Source organism: Scyliorhinus torazame, chromosome 4 (assembly GCF_047496885.1).
Source record: "Scyliorhinus torazame isolate Kashiwa2021f chromosome 4, sScyTor2.1, whole genome shotgun sequence".
Taxonomy (NCBI): Eukaryota; Metazoa; Chordata; class Chondrichthyes; order Carcharhiniformes; family Scyliorhinidae; genus Scyliorhinus; species Scyliorhinus torazame.
Genome location: NC_092710.1, coordinates 338,732,728 through 338,757,121, shown reverse-complemented (window position 1 = coordinate 338,757,121; position 24,394 = coordinate 338,732,728). Strand labels below are relative to the sequence as shown.

Sequence of the window (24,394 nt, the reverse complement as noted above, 5' to 3'; positions counted from 1 at the left end):
GACAACTGGAAGTTCCGAAAACAAAGAGACCTCGGCATGTTTGTCTCTGAAAGCAGAAGGGCAGGTTAATAGGGTGGTGAAAAAGGCATATGGGACACTCCCTTTTATCAATCGGGGCATAGATTACAAAAGCAGGGAGGTCATGTTGGAGTTATACAGAACTTCTTGTGAGGCTACAGCTGGAATACTGTGTGCAATTCTGGTCTCCACATTATAGGAAGGATGTGATTGTACTGGAGGAGGTGCAGAGGAGATTCACCAGGATGTTGCCTGAGATGGCACACATAAATTATGGAGAGAGGTTGGATAGACTTGGTTTGTTTAAGTTTGCACAAAGACTGAGGGACAACCTAATTGAGGGGTACAAGATTATGAGGGGCATGGACAGGGTGGATGGGGAGAGCGGTTCTCCTTAGTTGAAGGGTCAGTCACGAGGGGACACAAGGTCAAGGTGAGGGGTGGTACGGTAGCATAGTGGTTAGCACTGTTGCTTCAGAGAGCCATAACAGGCATGATGGGGCGAATGGCCTTATAAATTATTCTATCATTTTGAAGCACTGGAGACTGACTAACAACTGCAAACTATGTATGTGAACAGTCTTACGATGTTTTTACGATGTAATGGGGTCCTTCTCTGCTCAGCTGATTCTAACAAGCAATTCTAGAGCACAGCACATAATAACAAGGATTTACTGAGGTCATCGATGAGCTGATATGGGTGATAATTCAGTGGAATGTTGAGATTGTCTATTCTTGCCTGTCGGTGGGATAGATCGCCACCTCCAGGAGGCTCGGAAGGATGCAACAGGAAGAATTACACTTGTGTCAGCCCAATGCATTGCAAACAGCTAACTGAACAGGAGATATTTTCAGAACTCTACTTACAAATACTAGACTTACACAAGATTATTGTGTTGAGGGGTGGGGCACACGCCAGCCTTTCTTAATTAATTCATGGGATGTGGGCTTTTCTGGCTAGGCCAGCATTTATCACCCATCCATAATTCCCCTGAGAAGGCGGTGGTGGTGAGCTGCCTTCTTGAACCGCTGTAGTCCCTGAAGTGTAGGTGCACCTACTGTGCTGTGAGGGAGGGAGTTCCAGGACTTTGACCCAGCGACAGTGAAGGAATGGCGATATATTTCCAAGTCAGGATGGTGAGTGACTTAGTGGGAAACATCCAGGTGGTGGCGTTCCCATGTATTATGGGCCAAGGTTTAGAGAACACCAAAGTATACCATTGAGTTCACCTGCCCCACAACCTTTAATAGATTTTGGTTATGGGGAGCACAAGGGCCCACTTTGCAGGTGTGATGCAACAGAGATCTAAAAGTATTTTTAAACAAAAACAATGTTTATTCTATGAATCCAGTTAACTTTGATAAATACACAGTAAACAGTTTATCAACTACCAACCCTGACAACCCCCCCCCCCCCAAAAGATACAGTTCTCTATAGATAACGCTTAATATCTTTCCAAACAACATCCATAAGTTAAACCCTTTTTAAATAAAGACAGCGGGTTTAAATTCTCTACAGAAACAGGTATTACTTTGAAATCATCAAGTGATTTGGAGACATTCATTAGATTGCAGAGAGAGAGATCATAACATCTTCTTGCTTTGAATGCAGGTCTCCAACTGAAAGCGAAACTAAACACGGAGCCAAAAACAGCTTTCAGCACAAAACGAAAGTAAAAAGCAGAGCAGAGCCCAGATCCACCCACACACTGATATCACTTCAGCTATTTGATAAACACCCATTTCTTAAAGGTACATCCACTTGACACATGTCTCTGCTGCTCTTGTCCTTCCATGTGGCAGCAGTGGTGGATTTGGAATGTGCTCTGTGAGGAGTTTTAGTTTTGTTTCTAATTGCTAGTCGAACATGGTAGCACAGTGGATAACACTGTTGCTTCACAACGCCGGGGTGCCAGGTTCAATTCCCAGCTTGGGTCACTGTCTGTGTGGAGTCTGCACGTTCTCCCTGTGTCTGTATGAGTTTCCTCCCACAAGTCCCGAAAGACGTGCTGTTAGGTGAATTGGACATTCTGAATTCTCCCTCTGTGACCCGAACAGGCGCCGGAATGCGGTGACTAGGGGCTTTTTACAGTAACTTCATTGCAGTGTTAATGTAAGCCTACTGGTGAGACTAATAAATATTATTATTATTATTTAAATGTACCATAAATGTTGCCAAATGAATGTTTCTTTGATGGATAAATACAACGGTTCCGTTTACTTTAGCGATGGAAAGGGATAGGTATATTCGGCAGGGCAAAAGTTATAGCTGGAGGAAAGGCAATTATGATGCGATTAGGCAAGACTTAGGATGCATAGGATGGGGAAGGAAATTGCAGGGGATGGGCACAATTGAAATGTGGAGCTTGTTGAAGGAACAGCTACTGCGAGTCCTTGATAAGTATGCCCCTGTCAGGCAGGGAGGAAGTGGTCGAGCGAGGGAACCGTGGTTTACTAAAGTAGTTGAATCACTTGTCAAGAGGAAGAAGGAGGCTTATGTAAAGATGAGACATGAAGGTTCAGTTCGGGCGCTTGAGAGTTACAAGTTAGCTGGGAAGGACCTAAAGAGAGAGCTAAGAAGAGCCAGGAGGGGACATGAGAAGTCTTTGGCAGGTAGGATCAAGGATAACCCTAAAGCTTTCTATAGATATGTCAGGAATAAAAGAATGACTAGGGTAAGAGTAGGGCCAGTCCAGGACAGTAGTGGGAAGTTGTGCTTGGAGTCCGAGAAGATAGGAGAGGCGCTAAATGAATATTTTTCATCAGTATTCACACAGGAAAAAGACAATGTTGTCGAGGAGAATACTGAGATACAGACTACTAGACTAGAAGGGCTCGAGGTTCATAAGGAGGAGGTGTTAGCAATTCTGGAAAGTGTGAAAATAGATAAGTCCCCTGGGCTGGATGGGATTTATCCGAGGATTTTCTGGGAAGCTAGGGAGGAGATTGCAGAGCCTTTGGCTTTGATCTTTATGCCGTCATTATCTACAGGAATGGTGCCAGAAGACTGGAGGATAGCAAATGTTGTCCCCTTGTTCAAGAGACAACCCCGGTAACTATAGACCAGTGAGCCTTACTTCTGCTGTGGGCAGGATTATAAGAGATAGGATGTATAATCATCTGGAAAGGAATAATTTGATGAGGGATAGTCAACACGGTTTTGTGAAGGGTAGGTCGTACCTCACAAACCTTATAGAGTTCTTTGAGAAGGTGACCAAGCAGGTGGATGAGGGTAAAGCAGTTGATGTGGTGTATATGGATTTCAGTAAAGTGTTCAATAAGGTTCCCCACAGTAGGCTATTGCAGAAAATACGGAGGCATGGGATTCAGGGAGATTTAGCAGTTTGGATCAGAAATTGGCTAGCTGGAAGAAGACAAAGGGTCGTGGTTGATGGGAAATGTTCAGCCTGGAGTTCAGTTACTAGTGGTGTACTACAAGGATCTGTTTTGGGGCCACTGCTGTTTGTCATTTTTATAAATGACCTGGAGGAGGGCGTAGAAGGATGGGTGAGTAAATTTGCAGATGACAGTAAAGTCGGTGGAGTTGTGGACAGTGCGGAAGGATGTTGCAGGTTACAGAAAGACATAGATAAGCTGCAGCGCTGGGCTGAGAAGTGGCAAATGGAGTTTAATGCAGAAAAGTGTGAGGTGATTCATTTTGGAAGGAGTAACAGGAATACAGAGTACTGGGCTAATGGTAAGATTCTTGGTAGTGTGGATGAGCAGAGAGATCTCGGTGTCCATGTACATAGATCCCTGAAAGTTGCCACCAAGGTTGAGAGGGCTGTTAAGAAGGCGTACGGTGTGTTAGCTTTTATTGGTAGAGGGATTGAGTTTCGGAGCCATGAGGTCATGTTGCAGCTGTACAAAACTCTGGTGCGGCTGCATTTGGAGTATTGCGTGCAGTTCTGGTTGCCACATTACATGAAGGATGTGGAAGCATTGGAAAGGGTGCCGAGAAGATTTACCAGGATATTGCCTGGTATGGAGGGAAGATCTTATGAGGACAGGCTGAGGGACTTGAGGCTGTTTTCGTTGGAGAGAAGAAGGTTAAGAGGTGACTTAATTGAGGCATACAAGATGATCAAAGGAGTGGACAGTGAGAGTCTTTTTCCTCGGATGGTGATGTCTATCACGAGGGGACATAGCTTTAAATTGAGGGGAGATAGATATAGGACAGATGTCAGAGGTAGGTTCTTTACTCAGAGAGTAGTAAGGGCGTGGAATGCCCTGCCTGCAACAGTAGTGGACTCGTCAACACTAAGGGCATTCAAATGGTCATTGGATAGACATATGGACGATAAGGGAATAGTGTAGATGGGCTTTAGATTGGTTTCACAGGTCGGCGCAACATCGAGGGCCGAACGGCCTGTACTGCGCTGTAGTGTTCTATTCTTTTCTAACACTAGCCACTCAAACCAGCGACTTGCCGGTTTTATTCCAGGTCCCTGCTCAGCTAGCAAATTACAAATATCCAGCCAGTCCTGTTGGTATCATTCTTCTCCAACCAGTACTTCTACCCCCATGCACCCCTCCATCAAATGGTAACTTAAATCAGCAAGCGGAGGGTGGCAGAGAACACATTCCTAGCAGCAGGAACCATATTCCCAGCAGCACAAACCAAATTCCCAGCAACACAAACCATATTCCCAGCAGCACAAACCAAATTCCCAGCAACAAACCAAATTCCCAGCAACACAAACCATATTCCCAGCAGCACAAACCATGTTCCCGGAAGCAGGAGCCTTACCTCCAGCACAAACCATATTCCCGGCAGCACAGACCAAATTCACAGCGGCACAAACCAAGGTCGCAGCAGCACGGACCATATTCCCAGTAGCATGGACCATATTCCCAGTAGCACGGACCATATTCCCAGTAGCACAAACCATACTCCCAGTAGCACAAACCATATTCCCAGTAGCAAGAACTATATTCCCAGTAGCAAGAACTATGTTCCCAGCAGCACAAATCATATTCCCAGCAGCACAAGCCATATTGCCGGGAGCAGGAGCCATACCCCTAGCACAAACCATATTCCCAGTCGCACAAACGATATTCCCAGCAGCATGAACCATATTCCCAGCAGCACGAACCATATTCCCAGTAGCACAAACCGTATTCCCAGCAGCACAAACCATATTCCCAGTAGCACAAACCGTATTCCCAGCAGCATGAACCATATTCCCAGTAGCACAAACCATATTCCCAGTAGCATGAACCATATTCCCAGTAGCAAGAACTATGTTCCCAGCAGCACAAAACATATTCCCAGCAGCACAAACCATGTTGCCGGGAGCAGAAGCCATACCCCCAGCAGGTACCATATTCCCAGCAGCACAAACCATATTCCCAGCAGAACGAACCATATTCCCAGCAGCACAAACCGTATTCCCAGCAGCACAAACCGTATTCTCAGCCGCACAAACCGTATACCCAGTAGCACAAACCATATTCCCAGGAGCACAAACCATATTCCCAGTAGCATGAACCATATTCCCAGCTGCACAAACCTTATTCCCAGCAGCACAAAATATTTCCCAGTAGCACAAACCGTATTCCAAGTAACACAAACACAAACCATATTCCCAGCAGCACGAACCATATTCCCAGCCGCACAAACCATATTCCCAGCAGCACGAACCATATTCCCAGCAGCAAAAACAATGTTCCCAGTAACACAAACCATATTCCCAGCAACACAAACCATATTCCCATCAGCACAAACCATATTCTCAGCCGCACAAACCGTATACCCAGCAGCACAAACCATATACCCAGCAGCACAAACCATATTCCCAGCTGCACAAACCGTATTCCCACCAGCACAAACCATATGCCCAGTAGCACAAACCATATTCCCAGTAGCACAAACCGTATTCCCAGCAGCACGAACCGTATTCCCAGCAGCATGAATCGTATTCCTAGCAGCACGAATCGTATTCCTAGCAGTACAAACCATATTCCCAGCAGCACAAACCAAATTCCGAGCAGCACGAACGACATTCCCAGCACAAGCCATATTCCCAGTAGCATGAACCATATTCCCAGCAGCAGGAGTGCAAGTAATTTGGGAAGGAATGAAAGAATTACATTAAACATGTTGAAAGTGTAAGTTGTTGTCCAACAGTGGGTGGAGAATCGGTTTGCAGTGTTGGCAGAGGGTAAAACGGGTGGGGAATCGGTTTGCAGTGTTGGCAGAGGGTAAAACGGGTGGAGAATCGGTTTGCAGTGTTGGCAGAGGGTAAAACGGGTGGGGAATCGGTTTGCAGTGTTGGCAGAGGGTAAAACGGGTGGAGAATCGGTTGGCAGTGTTGGCAGAGGGTAAAACGGGTGGGGAATCGGTTTGCGGGGTTGGCAGAGGGTAAAACGGGTGGGGAATCGGTTTGCAGTGTTGGCAGAGGGTAAAACGGGTGGGGAATCGGTTGGCAGTGTTGGCAGAGGGTAAAACGGGTGGAGAATCGGTTTGCAGTGTTGGCAGAGGGTAAAACGGGTGGGGAATCGGTTGGCAGTGTTGGCAGAGGGTAAAACGGGTGGAGAATCGGTTTGCAGTGTTGGCAGAGGGTAAAACGGGTGGGGAATCGGTTTGCAGTGTTGGCAGAGGGTAAAACGGGCGGGGAATCGGTTTGCAGTGTTGGCAGAGAGTGAAACGGGCGGGGAATCGGTTTGCAGTGTTGGCAGAGAGTAAAACGGGTGGAGAATCGGTTGGCAGTGTTGGCAGAGGGTAAAACGGGCGGAGAATCGGTTTGCAGTGTTGGCAGAGGGTAAAACGGGTGGAGAATCGGTTGGCAGTGTTGGCAGAGGGTAAAACGGGTGGAGACTCGGTTTGCAGTGTTGGCAGAGGGTAAAACGGGTGGGGAATCGGTTTGCAGTGTTGGCAGAGGGTAAAACGGGCGGGGAATCGGTTTGCAGTGTTGGCAGAGAGTAAAACGGGTGGAGAATCGGTTGGCAGTGTTGGCAGAGGGTAAAACGGGTGGAGAATCGGTTTGCAGTGTTGGCAGAGGGTAAAACGGGTGGGGAATCGGTTTGAAGTGTTGGCAGAGGGTAAAACGGGTGGAGAATCGGTTTGCAGTGTTGGCAGAGAGTAAAACGGGTGGGGAATCGGTTTGCAGTGTTGGCAGAGGGTACAACGGGTGGGGAATCGGTTGGCAGTGTTGGCAGAGGGTAAAACGGGTGGAGAATCGGTTTGCAGTGTTGGCAGAGAGTAAAACGGGTGGAGAATCGGTTTGCAGTGTTGGCAGGGGGTAAAACGGGTGGGGAATCGGTTTGCAGTGTTGGCAGAGGGTAAAACGGGTGGAGAATCGGTTTGCAGTGTTGGCAGAGAGTAAAACGGGTGGAGAATCGGTTTGCAGTGTTGGCAGAGGGTAAAACGGGTGGGGAATCGGTTGGCAGAGGGTAAAACGGGTGGGGAATCGGTTTGCAGTGTTGGCAGAGGGTAAAACGGGCGGGGAATCGGTTGGCAGTGTTGGCAGAGGGTAAAACGGGCGGGGAATCGGTTTGCAGTGTTGGCAGAGGGTAAAACGGGTGGGGAATCGGTTTGCAGTGTTGGCAGAGGGTAAAACGGGCGGCGAATCGGTTTGCAGTGTTGGCAGAGGGTAAAACGGGTGGAGAATCGGTTGGCAGTGTTGGCAGAGGGTAAAACGGGTGGAGAATCGGTGTGCAGTGTTGGCAGAGGGTAAAACGGGTGGAGAATCGGTTTGCAGTGTTGGCAGAGGGTAAAACGGGTGGAGAATCGGTTTGCAGTGTTGGCAGAGGGTAAAACGGGTGGAGAATCGGTTTGCGGTGTTGGCAGAGAGTAAAACGGGTGGAGAATCGGTTTGCAGTGTTGGCAGAGGGTAAAACGGGTGGAGAATCGGTTAGCAGTGTTGGCAGAGGGTAAAACGGGTGGAGAATCGGTTTGCAGTGTTGGCAGAGGGTAAAACGGGTGGGGAATCGGTTGGCAGTGTTGGCAGAGGGTAAAACGGGTGGAGAATCGGTTGGCAGTGTTGGCAGAGGCTAAAACGGGCGGGGAATCAGTTTGCAGTGTTGGCAGAGGGTAAAACGGGCGGGGAATCGGTTTGCAGTGTTGGCAGAGGGTAAAACGGGTGGGGAATCAGTTGGCAGTGTTGGCAGAGGGTAAAACGGGCGGGGAATCGGTTTGCAGTGTTGGCAGAGGGTAAAACGGGTGGAGAATCGGTTTGCAGTGTTGGCAGAGGGTAAAACGGGTGGGGAATCGGTTTGCAGTGTTGGCAGAGGGTAAAACGGGTGGAGAATCGGTTGGCAGTGTTGGCAGAGGGTAAAACGGGCGGGGAATCGGTTTGCAGTGTTGGCAGAGGGTAAAACGGGCGGGGAATCGGTTGGCAGTGTTGGCAGAGGGTAAAACGGGTGGAGAATCGGTTTGCAGTGTTGGCAGAGGGTAAAACGGGTGGGGAATCGGTTTGCGGTGTTGGCAGAGGGTAAAACGGGTGGAGAATCGGTTTGCAGTGTTGGCAGAGGGTAAAACGGGCGGGGAATCGGTTGGCAGTGTTGGCAGAGGGTAAAACAGGTGGAGAATCGGTTTGCAGTGTTGGCAGAGGGTAAAACGGGTGGGGAATCGGTTTGCGGTGTTGGCAGAGGGTAAAACGGGTGGAGAATCGGTTTGCAGTGTTGGCAGAGGGTAAAACGGGTGGGGAATCGGTTTGCGGTGTTGGCAGAGGGTAAAACGGGTGGGGAATCAGTTTGCAGTGTTGGCAGAGGGTAAAACGGGTGGGGAATCGGTTTGCAGTGTTGGCAGAGGGTAAAACGGGTGGAGAATCGGTTTGCAGTGTTGGCAGAGGGTAAAACGGGTGGGGAATCGGTTGGCAGTGTTGGCAGAGGGTAAAACGGGTGGAGAATCGGTTTGCAGTGTTGGCAGAGGGTAAAACGGGCGGGGAATCGGTTTGCAGTGTTGGCAGAGGGTAAAACGGGTGGAGAATCGGTTTGCAGTGTTGGCAGAGGGTAAAACGGGTGGGGAATCGGTTTTCAGTGTTGGCAGAGGGTAAAACGGGTGGAGAATCGGTTTGCAGTGTTGGCAGAGGGTAAAACGGGTGGGGAATCGGTTTGCAGTGTTGGCAGAGAGTAAAACGGGCGGGGAATCGGTTTGCAGTGTTGGCAGAGAGTAAAACGGGTGGAGAATCGGTTGGCAGTGTTGGCAGAGGGTAAAACGGGCGGAGAATCGGTTTGCAGTGTTGGCAGAGGGTAAAACGGGTGGAGACTCGGTTTGCAGTGTTGGCAGAGGGTAAAACGGGCGGGGAATCGGTTTGCAGTGTTGGCAGAGGGTAAAACGGGTGGAGAATCGGTTTGCAGTGTTGGCAGAGAGTAAAACGGGTGGAGAATCGGTTTGCAGTGTTGGCAGAGGGTAAAACGGGTGGGGAATCGGTTGGCAGTGTTGGCAGAGAGTAAAACGGGTGGAGAATCGGTTTGCAGTGTTGGCAGAGGGTAAAACGGATGGGGAATCGGTTGGCAGTGTTGGCAGAGGGTAAAACGGGTGGAGAATCGGTTTGCAGTGTTGGCAGAGGGTAAAACGGGTGGAGACTCGGTTTGCAGTGTTGGCAGAGAGTAAAACGGGTGGAGAATCGGTTTGCAGTGTTGGCAGAGGGTAAAACGGGTGGGGAATCGGTTTGCAGTGTTGGCAGAGGGTAAAACGGGTGGAGAATCGGTTTGCAGTGTTGGCAGAGAGTAAAACGGGTGGAGAATCGGTTTGCAGTGTTGGCAGAGGGTAAAACGGGTGGGGAATCGGTTGGCAGAGGGTAAAACGGGTGGGGAATCGGTCTGCAGTGTTGGCAGAGGGTAAAACGGGCGGGGAATCGGTTGGCAGTATTGGCAGAGGGTAAAACGGGCGGGGAATCGGTTTGCAGTGTTGGCAGAGGGTAAAACGGGTGGGGAATCGGTTTGCAGTGTTGGCAGAGGGTAAAACGGGCGGCGAATCGGTTTGCAGTGTTGGCAGAGGGTAAAACGGGTGGAGAATCGGTGGCAGTGTTGGCAGAGGGTAAAACGGGTGGAGAATCGGTTTGCAGTGTTGGCAGAGGGTAAAACGGGTGGAGAATCGGTTTGCAGTGTTGGCAGAGGGTAAAACGGGTGGAGAATCGGTTTGCAGTGTTGGCAGAGGGTAAAACGGGTGGAGAATCGGTTTGCGGTGTTGGCAGAGAGTAAAAGGGGTGGAGAATCGGTTTGCAGTGTTGGCAGAGGGTAAAACGGGTGGAGAATCGGTTTGCAGTGTTGGCAGAGGGTAAAACGGGTGGGGAATCGGTTTGCAGTGTTGGCAGAGGGTGAAACGGGTGGGGAATCGGTTGGCAGTGTTGGCAGAGGGTAAAACGGGTGGGGAATCGGTTTGCGGTGTTGGCAGAGGGTAAAACGGGTGGGGAATCAGTTTGCAGTGTTGGCAGAGGGTAAAACGGGTGGAGAATCGGTTGGCAGTGTTGGCAGAGGGTAAAACGGGTGGGGAATCGGTTTGCAGTGTTGGCAGAGGGTAAAACGGGTGGGGAATCGGTTTGCAGTGTTGGCAGAGGGTAAAACGGGTGGAGAATCGGTTTGCAGTGTTGGCAGAAGGTAAAACGGGTGGGGAATCAGTTTGCAGTGTTGGCAGAGGGTAAAACGGGTGGAGAATCGGTTGGCAGTGTTGGCAGAGGGTAAAACGGGTGGAGAATCGGTTTGCAGTGTTGGCAGAGAGTAAAACGGGTGGGGAATCGGTTTGCAGTGTTGGCAGAGGGTAAAACGGGTGGAGAATCGGTTGGCAGTGTTGGCAGAGGGTAAACGGGTGGGGAATCGGTTTGCGGTGTTGGCAGAGGGTAAAACGGGTGGAGAATCGGTTTGCAGTGTTGGCAGAGGGTAAAACGGGTGGGGAATCGGTTGGCAGTGTTGGCAGAGGGTAAAACGGGCGGGGAATCAGTTTGCAGTGTTGGCAGAGGGTAAAACGGGTGGGGAATCGGTATGCAGTGTTGGCAGAGGGTAAAACGGGTGGAGAATCGGTTGGCAGTGTTGGCAGAGGGTAAAACGGGTGGAGAATCGGTTTGCAGTGTTGGCAGAGGGTAAAACGGGTGGGGAATCGGTTTGCAGTGTTGGCAGAGAGTAAAACGGGTGGAGAATCGGTTGGCAGTGTTGGCAGAGGGTAAAACGGGCGGGCAATCAGTTTGCAGTGTTGGCAGAGGGTAAAACGGGTGGGGAATCGGTTTGCAGTGTTGGCAGAGTGTAAAACGGGTGGAGAATCGGTTGGCAGTGTTGGCAGAGGGTAAAACGGGTGGGGAATCGGTTGGCAGTGTTGGCAGAGGGTAAAACGGGCGGGGAATCGGTTTGCAGTGTTGGCAGAGGGTAAAACGGGTGGAGAATCGGTTTGCAGTGCTGGCAGAGGGTAAAACGGGTGGAGAATCGGGTTGCAGTGTTGGCAGAGGGTAAAACGGGTGGGGAATCGGTTTGCAGTGTTGGCAGAGGGTAAAACGGGTGGAGAATCGGTTGGCAGTGTTGGCAGAGAGTAAAACGGGTGGAGAATCGGTTGGCAGTGTTGGCAGAGGGTAAAACGGGTGGGGAATCGGTTTGCAGTGTTGGCAGAGGGTAAAACGGGTGGGGAATCGGTTGGCAGTGTTGGCAGAGGGTAAAACGGGCGGGGAATCGGTTTGCAGTGTTGGCAGAGGGTAAAACGGGTGGAGAATCGGTTTGCAGTGCTGGCAGAGGGTAAAACGGGTGGAGAATCGGGTTGCAGTGTTGGCAGAGGGTAAAACGGGTGGGGAATCGGTTTGCAGTGTTGGCAGGGAGTAAAACGGGTGGGGAATCGGTATGCAGTGTTGGCAGAGGGTAAAACGGGTGGAGAATCGGTTGGCAGTGTTGGCAGAGGGTAAAACGGGTGGAGAATCGGTTTGCAGTGTTGGCAGAGAGTAAAACGGGTGGGGAATCGGTATGCAGTGTTGGCAGAGGGTAAAACGGGCGGGGAATCGGTTGGCAGTGTTGGCAGAGGGTAAAACGGGTGGGGATTCGGTTTGCAGTGTTGGCAGAGGGTAAAACGGGCGGGGAATCGGTTGGCAGTGTTGGCAGAGGGTAAAACGGGTGGAGAATCGGTTTGCAGTGTTGGCAGAGGGTAAAACGGGTGGGGAATCGGTTTGCAGTGTTGGCAGAGGGTAAAACGGGTGGGGAATCGGTTTGCAGTGTTGGCAGAGGGTAAAACGGGTGAGGAATCGGTTTGCAGTGTTGGCAGAGGGTAAAACGGGTGGGGAATCGGTTTGCAGTGTTGGCAGAGGGTAAAACGGGTGGGGAATCGGTTTGCAGTGTTGGCAGAGGGTAAAACGGGTGGGGAATCGGTATGCAGTGTTGGCAGAGGGTAAAACGGGTGGAGAATCGGTTTGCAGTGTTGGCAGAGGGTAAAACGGGTGGGGAATCGGTTGGCAGTGTTGGCAGAGGGTGAAACGGGTGGGGAATCGGTTTGCAGTGTTGGCAGAGAGTAAAACGGGTGGAGAATCGGTTTGCAGTGTTGGCAGAGGGTAAAACGGGTGGGGAATCGGTTTGCAGTGTTGGCAGAGGGTAAAACGGGTGGAGAATCGGTTTGCAGTGTTGGCAGAGAGTAAAACGGGTGGAGAATCGGTTTGCAGTGTTGGCAGAGGGTAAAACGGGTGGGGAATCGGTTGGCAGAGGGTAAAACGGGTGGGGAATCGGTTTGCAGTGTTGGCAGAGGGTAAAACGGGCGGGGAATCGGTTGGCAGTATTGGCAGAGGGTAAAACGGGCGGGGAATCGGTTTGCAGTGTTGGCAGAGGGTAAAACGGGTGGGGAATCGGTTTGCAGTGTTGGCAGAGGGTAAAACGGGCGGCGAATCGGTTTGCAGTGTTGGCAGAGGGTAAAACGGGTGGAGAATCGGTGGCAGTGTTGGCAGAGGGTAAAACGGGTGGAGAATCGGTTTGCAGTGTTGGCAGAGGGTAAAACGGGTGGAGAATCGGTTTGCAGTGTTGGCAGAGGGTAAAACGGGTGGAGAATCGGTTTGCAGTGTTGGCAGAGGGTAAAACGGGTGGAGAATCGGTTTGCGGTGTTGGCAGAGAGTAAAAGGGGTGGAGAATCGGTTTGCAGTGTTGGCAGAGGGTAAAACGGGTGGAGAATCGGTTTGCAGTGTTGGCAGAGGGTAAAACGGGTGGGGAATCGGTTTGCAGTGTTGGCAGAGGGTGAAACGGGTGGGGAATCGGTTGGCAGTGTTGGCAGAGGGTAAAACGGGTGGGGAATCGGTTTGCGGTGTTGGCAGAGGGTAAAACGGGTGGGGAATCAGTTTGCAGTGTTGGCAGAGGGTAAAACGGGTGGAGAATCGGTTGGCAGTGTTGGCAGAGGGTAAAACGGGTGGGGAATCGGTTTGCAGTGTTGGCAGAGGGTAAAACGGGTGGGGAATCGGTTTGCAGTGTTGGCAGAGGGTAAAACGGGTGGAGAATCGGTTTGCAGTGTTGGCAGAAGGTAAAACGGGTGGGGAATCAGTTTGCAGTGTTGGCAGAGGGTAAAACGGGTGGAGAATCGGTTGGCAGTGTTGGCAGAGGGTAAAACGGGTGGAGAATCGGTTTGCAGTGTTGGCAGAGAGTAAAACGGGTGGGGAATCGGTTTGCAGTGTTGGCAGAGGGTAAAACGGGTGGAGAATCGGTTGGCAGTGTTGGCAGAGGGTAAACGGGTGGGGAATCGGTTTGCGGTGTTGGCAGAGGGTAAAACGGGTGGAGAATCGGTTTGCAGTGTTGGCAGAGGGTAAAACGGGTGGGGAATCGGTTGGCAGTGTTGGCAGAGGGTAAAACGGGCGGGGAATCAGTTTGCAGTGTTGGCAGAGGGTAAAACGGGTGGGGAATCGGTATGCAGTGTTGGCAGAGGGTAAAACGGGTGGAGAATCGGTTGGCAGTGTTGGCAGAGGGTAAAACGGGTGGAGAATCGGTTTGCAGTGTTGGCAGAGGGTAAAACGGGTGGGGAATCGGTTTGCAGTGTTGGCAGAGAGTAAAACGGGTGGAGAATCGGTTGGCAGTGTTGGCAGAGGGTAAAACGGGCGGGCAATCAGTTTGCAGTGTTGGCAGAGGGTAAAACGGGTGGGGAATCGGTTTGCAGTGTTGGCAGAGTGTAAAACGGGTGGAGAATCGGTTGGCAGTGTTGGCAGAGGGTAAAACGGGTGGGGAATCGGTTGGCAGTGTTGGCAGAGGGTAAAACGGGCGGGGAATCGGTTTGCAGTGTTGGCAGAGGGTAAAACGGGTGGAGAATCGGTTTGCAGTGCTGGCAGAGGGTAAAACGGGTGGAGAATCGGGTTGCAGTGTTGGCAGAGGGTAAAACGGGTGGGGAATCGGTTTGCAGTGTTGGCAGAGGGTAAAACGGGTGGAGAATCGGTTGGCAGTGTTGGCAGAGAGTAAAACGGGTGGAGAATCGGTTGGCAGTGTTGGCAGAGGGTAAAACGGGTGGGGAATCGGTTTGCAGTGTTGGCAGAGGGTAAAACGGGTGGGGAATCGGTTGGCAGTGTTGGCAGAGGGTAAAACGGGCGGGGAATCGGTTTGCAGTGTTGGCAGAGGGTAAAACGGGTGGAGAATCGGTTTGCAGTGCTGGCAGAGGGTAAAACGGGTGGAGAATCGGGTTGCAGTGTTGGCAGAGGGTAAAACGGGTGGGGAATCGGTTTGCAGTGTTGGCAGGGAGTAAAACGGGTGGGGAATCGGTATGCAGTGTTGGCAGAGGGTAAAACGGGTGGAGAATCGGTTGGCAGTGTTGGCAGAGGGTAAAACGGGTGGAGAATCGGTTTGCAGTGTTGGCAGAGAGTAAAACGGGTGGGGAATCGGTATGCAGTGTTGGCAGAGGGTAAAACGGGCGGGGAATCGGTTGGCAGTGTTGGCAGAGGGTAAAACGGGTGGGGATTCGGTTTGCAGTGTTGGCAGAGGGTAAAACGGGCGGGGAATCGGTTGGCAGTGTTGGCAGAGGGTAAAACGGGTGGAGAATCGGTTTGCAGTGTTGGCAGAGGGTAAAACGGGTGGGGAATCGGTTTGCAGTGTTGGCAGAGGGTAAAACGGGTGGGGAATCGGTTTGCAGTGTTGGCAGAGGGTAAAACGGGTGAGGAATCGGTTTGCAGTGTTGGCAGAGGGTAAAACGGGTGGGGAATCGGTTTGCAGTGTTGGCAGAGGGTAAAACGGGTGGGGAATCGGTTTGCAGTGTTGGCAGAGGGTAAAACGGGTGGGGAATCGGTATGCAGTGTTGGCAGAGGGTAAAACGGGTGGAGAATCGGTTTGCAGTGTTGGCAGAGGGTAAAACGGGTGGGGAATCGGTTGGCAGTGTTGGCAGAGGGTGAAACGGGTGGGGAATCGGTTTGCAGTGTTGGCAGAGGGTAAAACGGGCGGGGAATCGGTTTGCAGTGTTGGCAGAGAGTAAAACGGGTGGGGAATCGGTTGGCAGTGTTGGCAGAGGGTAGAACGGGTGGAGAATCGGTTGGCAGTGTTGGCAGAGGGTAAAACGGGTGGGGAATCGGTTTGCAGTGTTGGCAGAGGGTAAAACGGGCGGGGAATCGGTTTGCAGTGTTGGCAGAGGGTAAAACGGGCGGGGAATCGGTTTGCAGTGTTGGCAGAGGGTGAAACCGGTGGGGAATCGGTTTGCAGTGTTGGCAGAGGGTAAAACGGGCGGAGAATAGGTTTGCAGTGTTGGCAGAGGGTAAAACGGGTGGAGAATCGGTTGGCAGTGTTGGCAGAGGGTAAAACGGGCGGGGAATCGGTTTGCAGTGTTGGCAGAGGGTAAAACGGGTGGGCAATCGGTTTGCAGTGTTGGCAGAGGGTAAAACGGGTGGGGAATCGGTTTGCAGTGTTGGCAGAGGGTAAAACGGGTGGGGAATCGGTTGGCAGTGTTGGCAGAGGGTAAAACGGGTGGGGAATCGGTTGGCAGTGTTGGCAGAGGGTAAAACGGTGGAGAATCAGTTGGCAGTGTTGGCAGAGGGTAACACGGGTGGGGAATCGGTTGGCAGTGTTGGCAGAGGGTAAAACGGGTGGGGAATCGGTTGGCAGTGTTGGCAGAGGGTAAAACGGGCGGGGAATCGGTTGGCAGTGTTGGCAGAGGGTGAAACGGGTGGGGAATCGGTTTGCAGTGTTGGCAGAGGGTAAAACGGGCGGAGAATCGGTTGGCAGTGTTGGCAGAGTGTAAAACGGGTGGAGAATCGGTTGGCAGTGTTGGCAGAGAGTAAAACGGGTGGGGAATCGGTTGGCAGTGTTGGCAGAGGGTAAAACGGGTGGAGAATCGGTTGGCAGTGTTGGCAGAGGGTAAAACGGGTGGGGAATCGGTTTGCAGTGTTGGCAGAGGGTAAAACGGGCGGGGAATCGGTTTGCAGTGTTGGCAGAGGGTAAAACGGGTGGAGAATCGGTTGGCAGTGTTGGCAGAGGGTAAAACGGGTGGAGAATCGGTTGGCAGTGTTGGCAGAGGGTAAAACGGGCGGGGAATCGGTTTGCAGTGTTGGCAGAGGGTAAAACGGGTGGGGAATCGGTTGGCAGTGTTGGCAGAGTGTTGGTAGAGGGTAAAATGGGTGGGAATCGGTTGGCAGTGTTGGCAGAGGGTAAAACGGGCGGGGAATCGGTTTGCAGTGTTGGCAGAGTGTAAAACGGGTGGGGAATCGGTTGGCAGTGTTGGCAGAGGGTAAAACAGGTGTAGAATCGGTTGGCAGTGTTGGCAGAGGGTAAAACGGGTGGAGAATCGGTTGGCAGTGTTGGCAGAGGGTAAAACGGGTGGGGAATCGGTTTGCAGTGTTGGCAGAGGGTAAAACGGGTGGGGAATCGGTTGGCAGTGTTGGCAGAGGGTAAAATGGTGGAGAATCGGTTGGCGGTGTTGGCAGAGAGTAAAACGGGTGGGGAGTCGGTTGGCAGTGTTGGCAGAGGGTAAAACGGGTGGGGAATCGGTTGGCAGTGTTGGCAGAGGGTAAAACGGGTGGAGAATCGGTTTGCAGTGTTGGCAGAGGGTAAAACGGGTGGGGAATCGGTTGGCAGTGTTGGCAGAGGGTAAAACGGGCGGGGAATCGGTTTGCAGTGTTGGCAGAGTGTAAAACGGGTGGGGAATCGGTTGGCAGTGTTGGCAGAGGGTAAAACAGGTGTAGAATCGGTTGGCAGTGTTGGCAGAGGGTAAAACGGGTGGAGAATCGGTTGGCAGTGTTGGCAGAGGGTAAAACGGGTGGGGAATCGGTTTGCAGTGTTGGCAGAGGGTAAAACGGGTGGGGAATCGGTTGGCAGTGTTGGCAGAGGGTAAAATGGTGGAGAATCGGTTGGCGGTGTTGGCAGAGAGTAAAACGGGTGGGGAATCGGTTGGCAGTGTTGGCAGAGGGTAAAACGGGTGGGGAATCGGTTTGCAGTGTTGGCAGAGGGTAAAACGGGCGGGGAATCGGTTTGCAGTGTTGGCAGAGGGTAAAACGGGTGGAGAATCGGTTGGCAGTGTTGGCAGAGGGTAAAACAGGTGGAGAATCGGTTTGCAGTGTTGGCAGAGGGTAAAACGGGTGGAGAATCGGTTGGCAGTGTTGGCAGAGGGTAAAACGGGTGGAGAATCGGTTGGCAGTGTTGGCAGAGGGTAAAACGGGTGGAGAATCGGTTGGCAGTGTTGGCAGAGGGTAAAACAGGTGGAGAATCGGTTTGCAGTGTTGGCAGAGGGTAAAACGGGTGGAGAATCGGTTGGCAGTGTTGGCAGAGGGTAAAACGGGTGGAGAATCGGTTGGCAGTGTTGGCAGAGGGTAAAACGGGTGGAGAATCGGTTGGCAGTGTTGGCAGAGGGTAAAACAGGTGGAGAATCGGTTTGCAGTGTTGGCAGAGAGTAAAACGGTTCCTGTTAGTAAGATGACATTCTGCTGTGAAATCTTTGCAGGGATTTGAACCCAGAGGCACAGCAATTGGTCAAAGACTGGTCACCTGGAATAACATGGTGAAAAATACAGGATATCAAGCAACACTTGCAAACTATCCTTTCAAGTATGCAGAGGAACAAGCCAAGAGGTGAGTTATATCATTCAGTAAAAATCACAAAGTGAAGAAATTGTTGAGGTGCAGTAGGCGGCCATATGGCCTATTGTGTCTGTGCCAACCCGTCAAACCCCTCCCACCCGGCTTACTCACTCTTCCAACTTCTTCCATCGGGCAGGAGATACAGAAGTCTGAGAACACGCACAAACAGACTCAATAACAGCTTCTTCCCCACTGTCACCAGACTCCTAAATGACCCTCTTATGGACTGATTTCATTAACACTACACCCTGTATGCTTCATCCGATGCCAGTGCTTTTGTAGTTACATTGTATATGTTGTGTTGCCCTATTATGTATTTTCTTTTATTCACTTTTCTTCTCATGTACTTAATGGTCTGTTGAGCTGTTCGCAGAAAAATACTTTTCACTGTACCTCAGGACACGTGACAATAAACAAATCCATTGTGACTTTGTGCCAATTCCCCTGCTTTTTCCCCATAAACCTGCACATTGTTTCTTTTCAAATCATAGAATCCCGACAGTGCGGAAGGAGGCTATTCTGCCCATCAAGTCTGCACCGTCCCTCCAAAAGAGCACCCCATCCAGGCCCACTCCACCACCCTATCCTCATAACCCCCAACTAACCTTTGGACACAAAGGGCCAATCCACTTAACCTGCACCTTTGGACTGTGGGTGGAAACCGGAGCACCCGGAGGAAACCCATGCATACGCTGGGAGAAAGTGCAAACGCCACACAGACAGTGACCCGAGACCGGAATTGAGCCCATGTCCCTGGAACTGTGAGACAGCCCTGCTAACCACTGTGCCACCGTGCTGCCCCATCCAATGTTTTGTTTAATTCTCCGATTGTACCTGTCTCCCCCACTTCCAGGCAGTGCATTCCAGACCCAAACCATTTGTGTAAAAAAGATATTTTCTGTGTCACACTTGCTTCTTTTGCAAATATTTTTTAATCTGTGCGTCTCGTTCTTGATCCTTTTACGAGTGGGAACAGCTTCTCCCTCTCTACTCTGTCCAGCCCACTCGTGATTTTGAACATCTCTATCAAATCGCCTCTTAACCTTCTTCTCTCCAAGGAGAACAGTCCCAACCTCGCCAATCTATCCTCATCACTCAAGTTTCTCATCCCTGGAACCATTTTTGTAAACCTCTTCTGCACTCTCTCTAATGTAATCACATCCTTCCTATAGTGTGGTGCCCAGAACTGTGCACATCCTATAGTGTGGCGCCCAGAACTGTACATATCCTATAGTGTGGTGCCCAGAACTGTACGCATCCTATAGTGTGGCGCCCAGAACTGTACATATCCTATAGTGTGGTGCCCAGAACTGTGCATATCCTATAGTGTGGCGCCCAGAACTGTACACATCCTATAGTGTGGTGCCCAGAACTGTACATAATATTCCAACTGAGGTCTAACTAGTATCTTGTATAAGTTCAGCATAACCTACTTGCTCTTCTACTCTGTATGCCCTGTTAATGAAACCCAGAATATTGTATGCTTTATTAACTGCTTTATCCACCTGTCCTGCCACCTTCAATGATCTATACACATATACACCCAGATCCCTCTGGTCCTGTGATCCCTTAAGAATTTTACCACGTATTTTCTATTGTCTCTCCATTTTCTTCCGACTAAAATGCATCTCACACTTTGCCGCAGTGAACTTCATTTGCCACCTATCAGCCCACTCCCCCAACTTGTCCATTTCTTTTTGAATTTCTACAATGTCCTCTTCACAGTTTGCAATACTTCCAAGTTTTATGTCATCTACAAATTTTGAAATTGTCCCCTGCACATCAGGATCTGCATTACTAATATATATCAGGAAAAGCAAGGGCCCCAATACTGACTCCTGGGGAACACCACTACAAACCTTTCCCCAGCCCATAAAATATCATTTGACTATTATTCTTTGATACCTGTTATACAGCCAATTTTGTATCTACATCGTTACTGTCCCTTTAATTCCATGAGCTTTCATTTTATAACTATAACTAATTGGTCTGTTGTACGGCACTGTATTGAATCCTTTCTGAAATCCATGTACACCACATCAACAGCATTTCCCTCATTGACAGTTTCTGTTACCTCAGCAAAAAATTCCAGCAAGTTAGCTAAATGCAATTTTCCCTTTAGAAATCTATTGTGTCTGTGTGGGTTTCCTCCGGGTGCTCCGGTTTCCTCCCGCAGTCCAAAGATGTGCAGGTTAGGTGGATTGGCCATGATAAATTGCCTTTAGTGTCCAAAAAGGTTAGGTGGGGTTACTGGGCTATGGAGATAGGGTGAGAGATGGGCTTAAGTAGGGTGCTCTTTCCAAGGGCCAGTGCAGACTTGTTGGGCCGAATGGCCTCCTTCTGCACTGTAAATTCTATGATTGTATTCCAGGAGAATTTTGCCAGATTTTCTAGTACCACAAATACATTTTCTTTTGCGGGAAAAATATATTGTAGCAAAGTGCTTGAAAAACCTGCTGAAAGGTTTGCAGTTTACAGGGAGTGAGGTTTCCCAGAGAACTGACAAAATCAGCTGACTTTATTTTACCCGAATGGATATTTTGTATTCCGTTGGTCCTTTCACAACAGGACAGTTTGATGTCGGGACTCCCTTATTAAAACTGAGCAATCAGAGTTTTGGGGAGGGCTAATGATCAGCATAAGCAAGGAGGAAGATCATCAAAGCAAGAAGGAGGAGATTCAACTCAAAGAACAGTGACTGCATTTGCAAAATAATTGATCGACTCTTCTTTCACCGTAGAATCATAGAATGGTTTCAGCACCCACAGAGTCCATTTTGCCTGTTGTGTCTGTAGTGGGCCTCTGAAGGAACAATTCACTAGTGCTCCCTCCCCTGCTTTCTCCCCAGAATACTGCACATTCTTCCTCTTCAGATAATAATCCAATTGCCCCTTGAATGCATCGATTGTGCCTGCCTTTCACTTTCAGGCTGTGCATTCCAGCTCCTCGCCACTCGCTTTGTGAAAAGGTTTTCCCTCACACTGCCATTGTTTTTTCTCTTTCCAAAATACCTTAAATCTGTGTCCTCTGGTTCTCAATCCTTCCACCAATTGGAACAGTTTCTCACTCCCCCTTCATGATTTTGAACATCTCTATCAAATTTCCTCTCAACCTCTCCGAGGAAATGCTTCCAGTTTCTCCAGCCTGTCTACGTAACTGAGTTCTTCATCCCTGGAACCATTGTTGTGAATCTTTTCTGCACGCTCTCAGTGGTCTTCACCCCCTTTAGAATTGTACGCTTTTTATCAGCTCTCCACATCCCTTCTATAAAAGTGAATCACTTCGCACTTCTCTGCATTCAATTTAATCTGTCGCTTGGTCATCCATTCCACCAGCCTGTCTATGTCCTTCTGCAGTCTTACACTATACCACATCAACAGCAATACCCTCATCAACCCTCTGTTACCTCATCCAAAAGCTGCAGCAAGCTAAGTAAATCCGTGCTGGCTTTCCTTAATTAACCCACGTTTGCTTGAGTGACTATTAATTTTGGAGAAGAGTAGATTGAGAGGAGATTTGACCGAGGTGTTCAAAATCATGAGGGGTCAGGACAGAGTAGAGAAACTGCTCCCACTCGTGTCAGGAACAAGAATAAGAGGGCAAAAGAAGGAAGCAGGAGGGGAAACGTTTTCACACAATAAGTGATTGTTCTCTGGAATGCGCTGCCTGAGAGTGTGGTGGAGGCAGGTCCAATCAAGGTATTCAAGATGGAATTAGACTGTTACCTGAGAAGGGTTACAGGGAGAAGGCTGGGGAATGGCACTAGCTGAATTGCTCATTCAATGCAGGCATGATGGGCCAAATTGCCGCCTCCTGTGCTGTAACAGTTCTATGTATCTCTGTAACAGTTCTGTGAGTTTTGGTCCGAATTATTATATTTAGACCCTCTCCCATCACAAAGGTTAAATGACTGGCCTGTAGCTGCTGCCTTGTCTTTACACTCTTTTTTGAATCAGAGTGTAACATCTGCAATTATCTAGTCCTCAGGCACCACCTCTTGAGTCTAAGGAGTATTGGAAAATTACAGCCAATATCTCTGCAATTTCCTCTCTCACTTCCCTCAGGTTCTCGGATGCATCTCATCCAGTCCTGATGCCGTGTTAACTTTCAATACAGGCACCCGATCCAATACTTCCTCTTTATTAATTTTAAACCTTTCAAGAGTTTGAACTACCTGCTTCACCAGGACCTGGGTGGCACCTTCCTTGGTAAAGACTTCATTTAATAGCTCAGCTAAGCCCCCTGCCTCCATACACAAATTCCCCCTTTGATCTCATATTAGCCTCACTCTTCCTTTTACTACCCTTTTACTATTCACATACCTAAAGAAGGTTTTTATATGTTAGCTGCTCTCTCTTTGCTACTCTTGCTTGCTTTTTCGGTCCCCCTCCAAAGCCTCTATATTCAGCCTGGTTCTTCATTCAATTGTCCACCTGACTTCTGTTCTCAACACACTTTTTCTTTTTATCTTAATTTCTATCTCTTTCGTCATCCAGGGAGCTCTGTTTGTTTTTCCCTACTTTTCTCTTTTGCAGGTATGTACCTTGACTCTATCTGAAGTATCTCTTCTTTAAAAGCAGCCCATTGTTCTGTTGCAGTTTCTCCGCCAGCCTTTAATTCCAATTTCTCTGGGTCAGATCCATTCTTACCCCATTGAAGAGGCTCCCCCAGCTCATTATTCTTACTCTGAATTACTCATAGATTACATAGATTACATAGATTACATAGAACATACAGTGCAGAAGGAGGCCATTCGGCCCATCGAGTCTGCACCGACCCACATTAATCCCTCACTTCCACCTTATCCCCGCAACCCAATAACCCCTCCCAACCCTTTATGGACACTACGGGTAATTTAGCATGGCCAATCCACCTAACCTGCACGTCTTTGGACTGTGGGAGGAAACCGGAGCACCCGGAGGAAACCCACGCGGACACGGGGAGAACGTGCAAACTCCGCACAGACAGTGACCCAGCGGGGAATCGAACCTGGGACCCTGGCGCTGTGAAGCCACAGTGCTAATCACTTGTGCTACCGTGCTGCCCTAAGGACTCCTTGTCCTTTTCCATCGCCAACCTAAACCTTATGATAGATCACTGTTCTAAATATTCCCCAATTGAGACTTGGCCCACTTTGTTCCCAAGATCCCAGTCTAACAGTGCCTCCTTTCCCATTGGACTGGGAGCACGCTGCTGTAGAAAATTCTCCTGAACACAATCTTGCCCTTCTCTGCTCTTTACACTACTACTGTTTATGGTTAAGTAATCACTCTTACACATAATGTGCTAAGCTGCAAATTGCTGTTAGAGATATTAGCAAACTCTCTAAGGGACAATAAGGCACTCAATTTATTTATTCATTTACGTGATGTGGGCGTCGCTGGTTAGGCCAACATTTATTGCCCATTCCTAGTTGTCCTCGCGACGGTGGTGGTGAGTTGCCTTCTAGATGGCAACTCACCACCACGGGTCCAGCGGAGATTCACACGGATGATCCCAGGAATGGTAGGCCTAACATACGATGAACGTCTGAGGATCCTGGGATTATATTCATTGGAGTTTAGGAGGTTGAGGGGAGATCTAATAGAAACTTACAAGATAATGAATGGCTTAGATAGGGTGGATGTAGGGAAGTTGTTTCCATTAGCAGGGGAGACTAGGACCCGGGGGCACAGCCTTAGAATAAAAGGGAGTCACTTTAGAACAGAGATGAGGAGAAATTTCTTCAGCCAGAGAGTGGTGGGTCTGTGGAATTCATTGCCACAGAGGGCGGTGGAGGCCGGGACGTTGAGTGTCTTTAAGACAGAAGTTGATAAATTCTTGATTTCTCGAGGAATTAAGGGCTATGGAGAGAGAGCGGGTAAATGGAGTTGAAATCAGCCATGATTGAATGGTGGAGTGGACTCGATGGGCCGAATGGCCTTCCGCTCCTATGTCTTATGGTCTTATGGTGGTGGTTGTGGGTTTAGAAGATGCTGTTGAAGAAACCGTGGTGAGTTACTGCAATGCATCTTGAGATGGTACACATGGCTGCCACTGTTTGTCAGTGGTGCAGTGATTTAATGTTTGTTGAAGGGGTAGCAATCAAGCGGGCTGTTTTGTCCTGGTTGTATGAAGCTTCTTGAGTGTTGTTGGAGCTGCACTCATCCAGGTATTCATCCTGACTTGTGCCTTGTCGGTGGCGGGCAAATTTTGGGGAGTCAGGAAGTGAGTTACTCGCTACAGGATTCACTTCTGGTAGCTACAGTATTTATATGTCTCCTCCAGTTCAGTTTTTGGTCAATGTTGTGACGATTGGAAGATTTTGTGTGGCACACTGGTGGCCTCACAGCTCCAGGGACCCGGGTTCAATTCCGGCCTTGGATGGCTGTCTGTGTGGGTTTCCTCCGGGTGCACCGGTTTCTTCCCACAATCCAAAGATGTGCAGGTTAGGTGGATTGACCATGCT

General features: G+C 49.8%; 1 protein-coding gene across 9 annotated transcripts in view; it reads left to right on the top strand.

The window, feature by feature from the left end:
- The window catches only part of disp1 (dispatched homolog 1 (Drosophila)), a 741,843-nt gene that overhangs the window by 701,759 nt on the left and 15,690 nt on the right, over positions 1-24,394 (top strand). For all 9 annotated transcript variants that reach the window (XM_072500251.1, XM_072500248.1, XM_072500250.1 and 6 more), the window contains one exon: positions 17,810-17,937. In XM_072500251.1, coding sequence (XP_072356352.1) covers positions 17,810-17,937 — 128 coding nt within the window. The remainder of the gene's footprint in view (positions 1-17,809; positions 17,938-24,394) is intronic.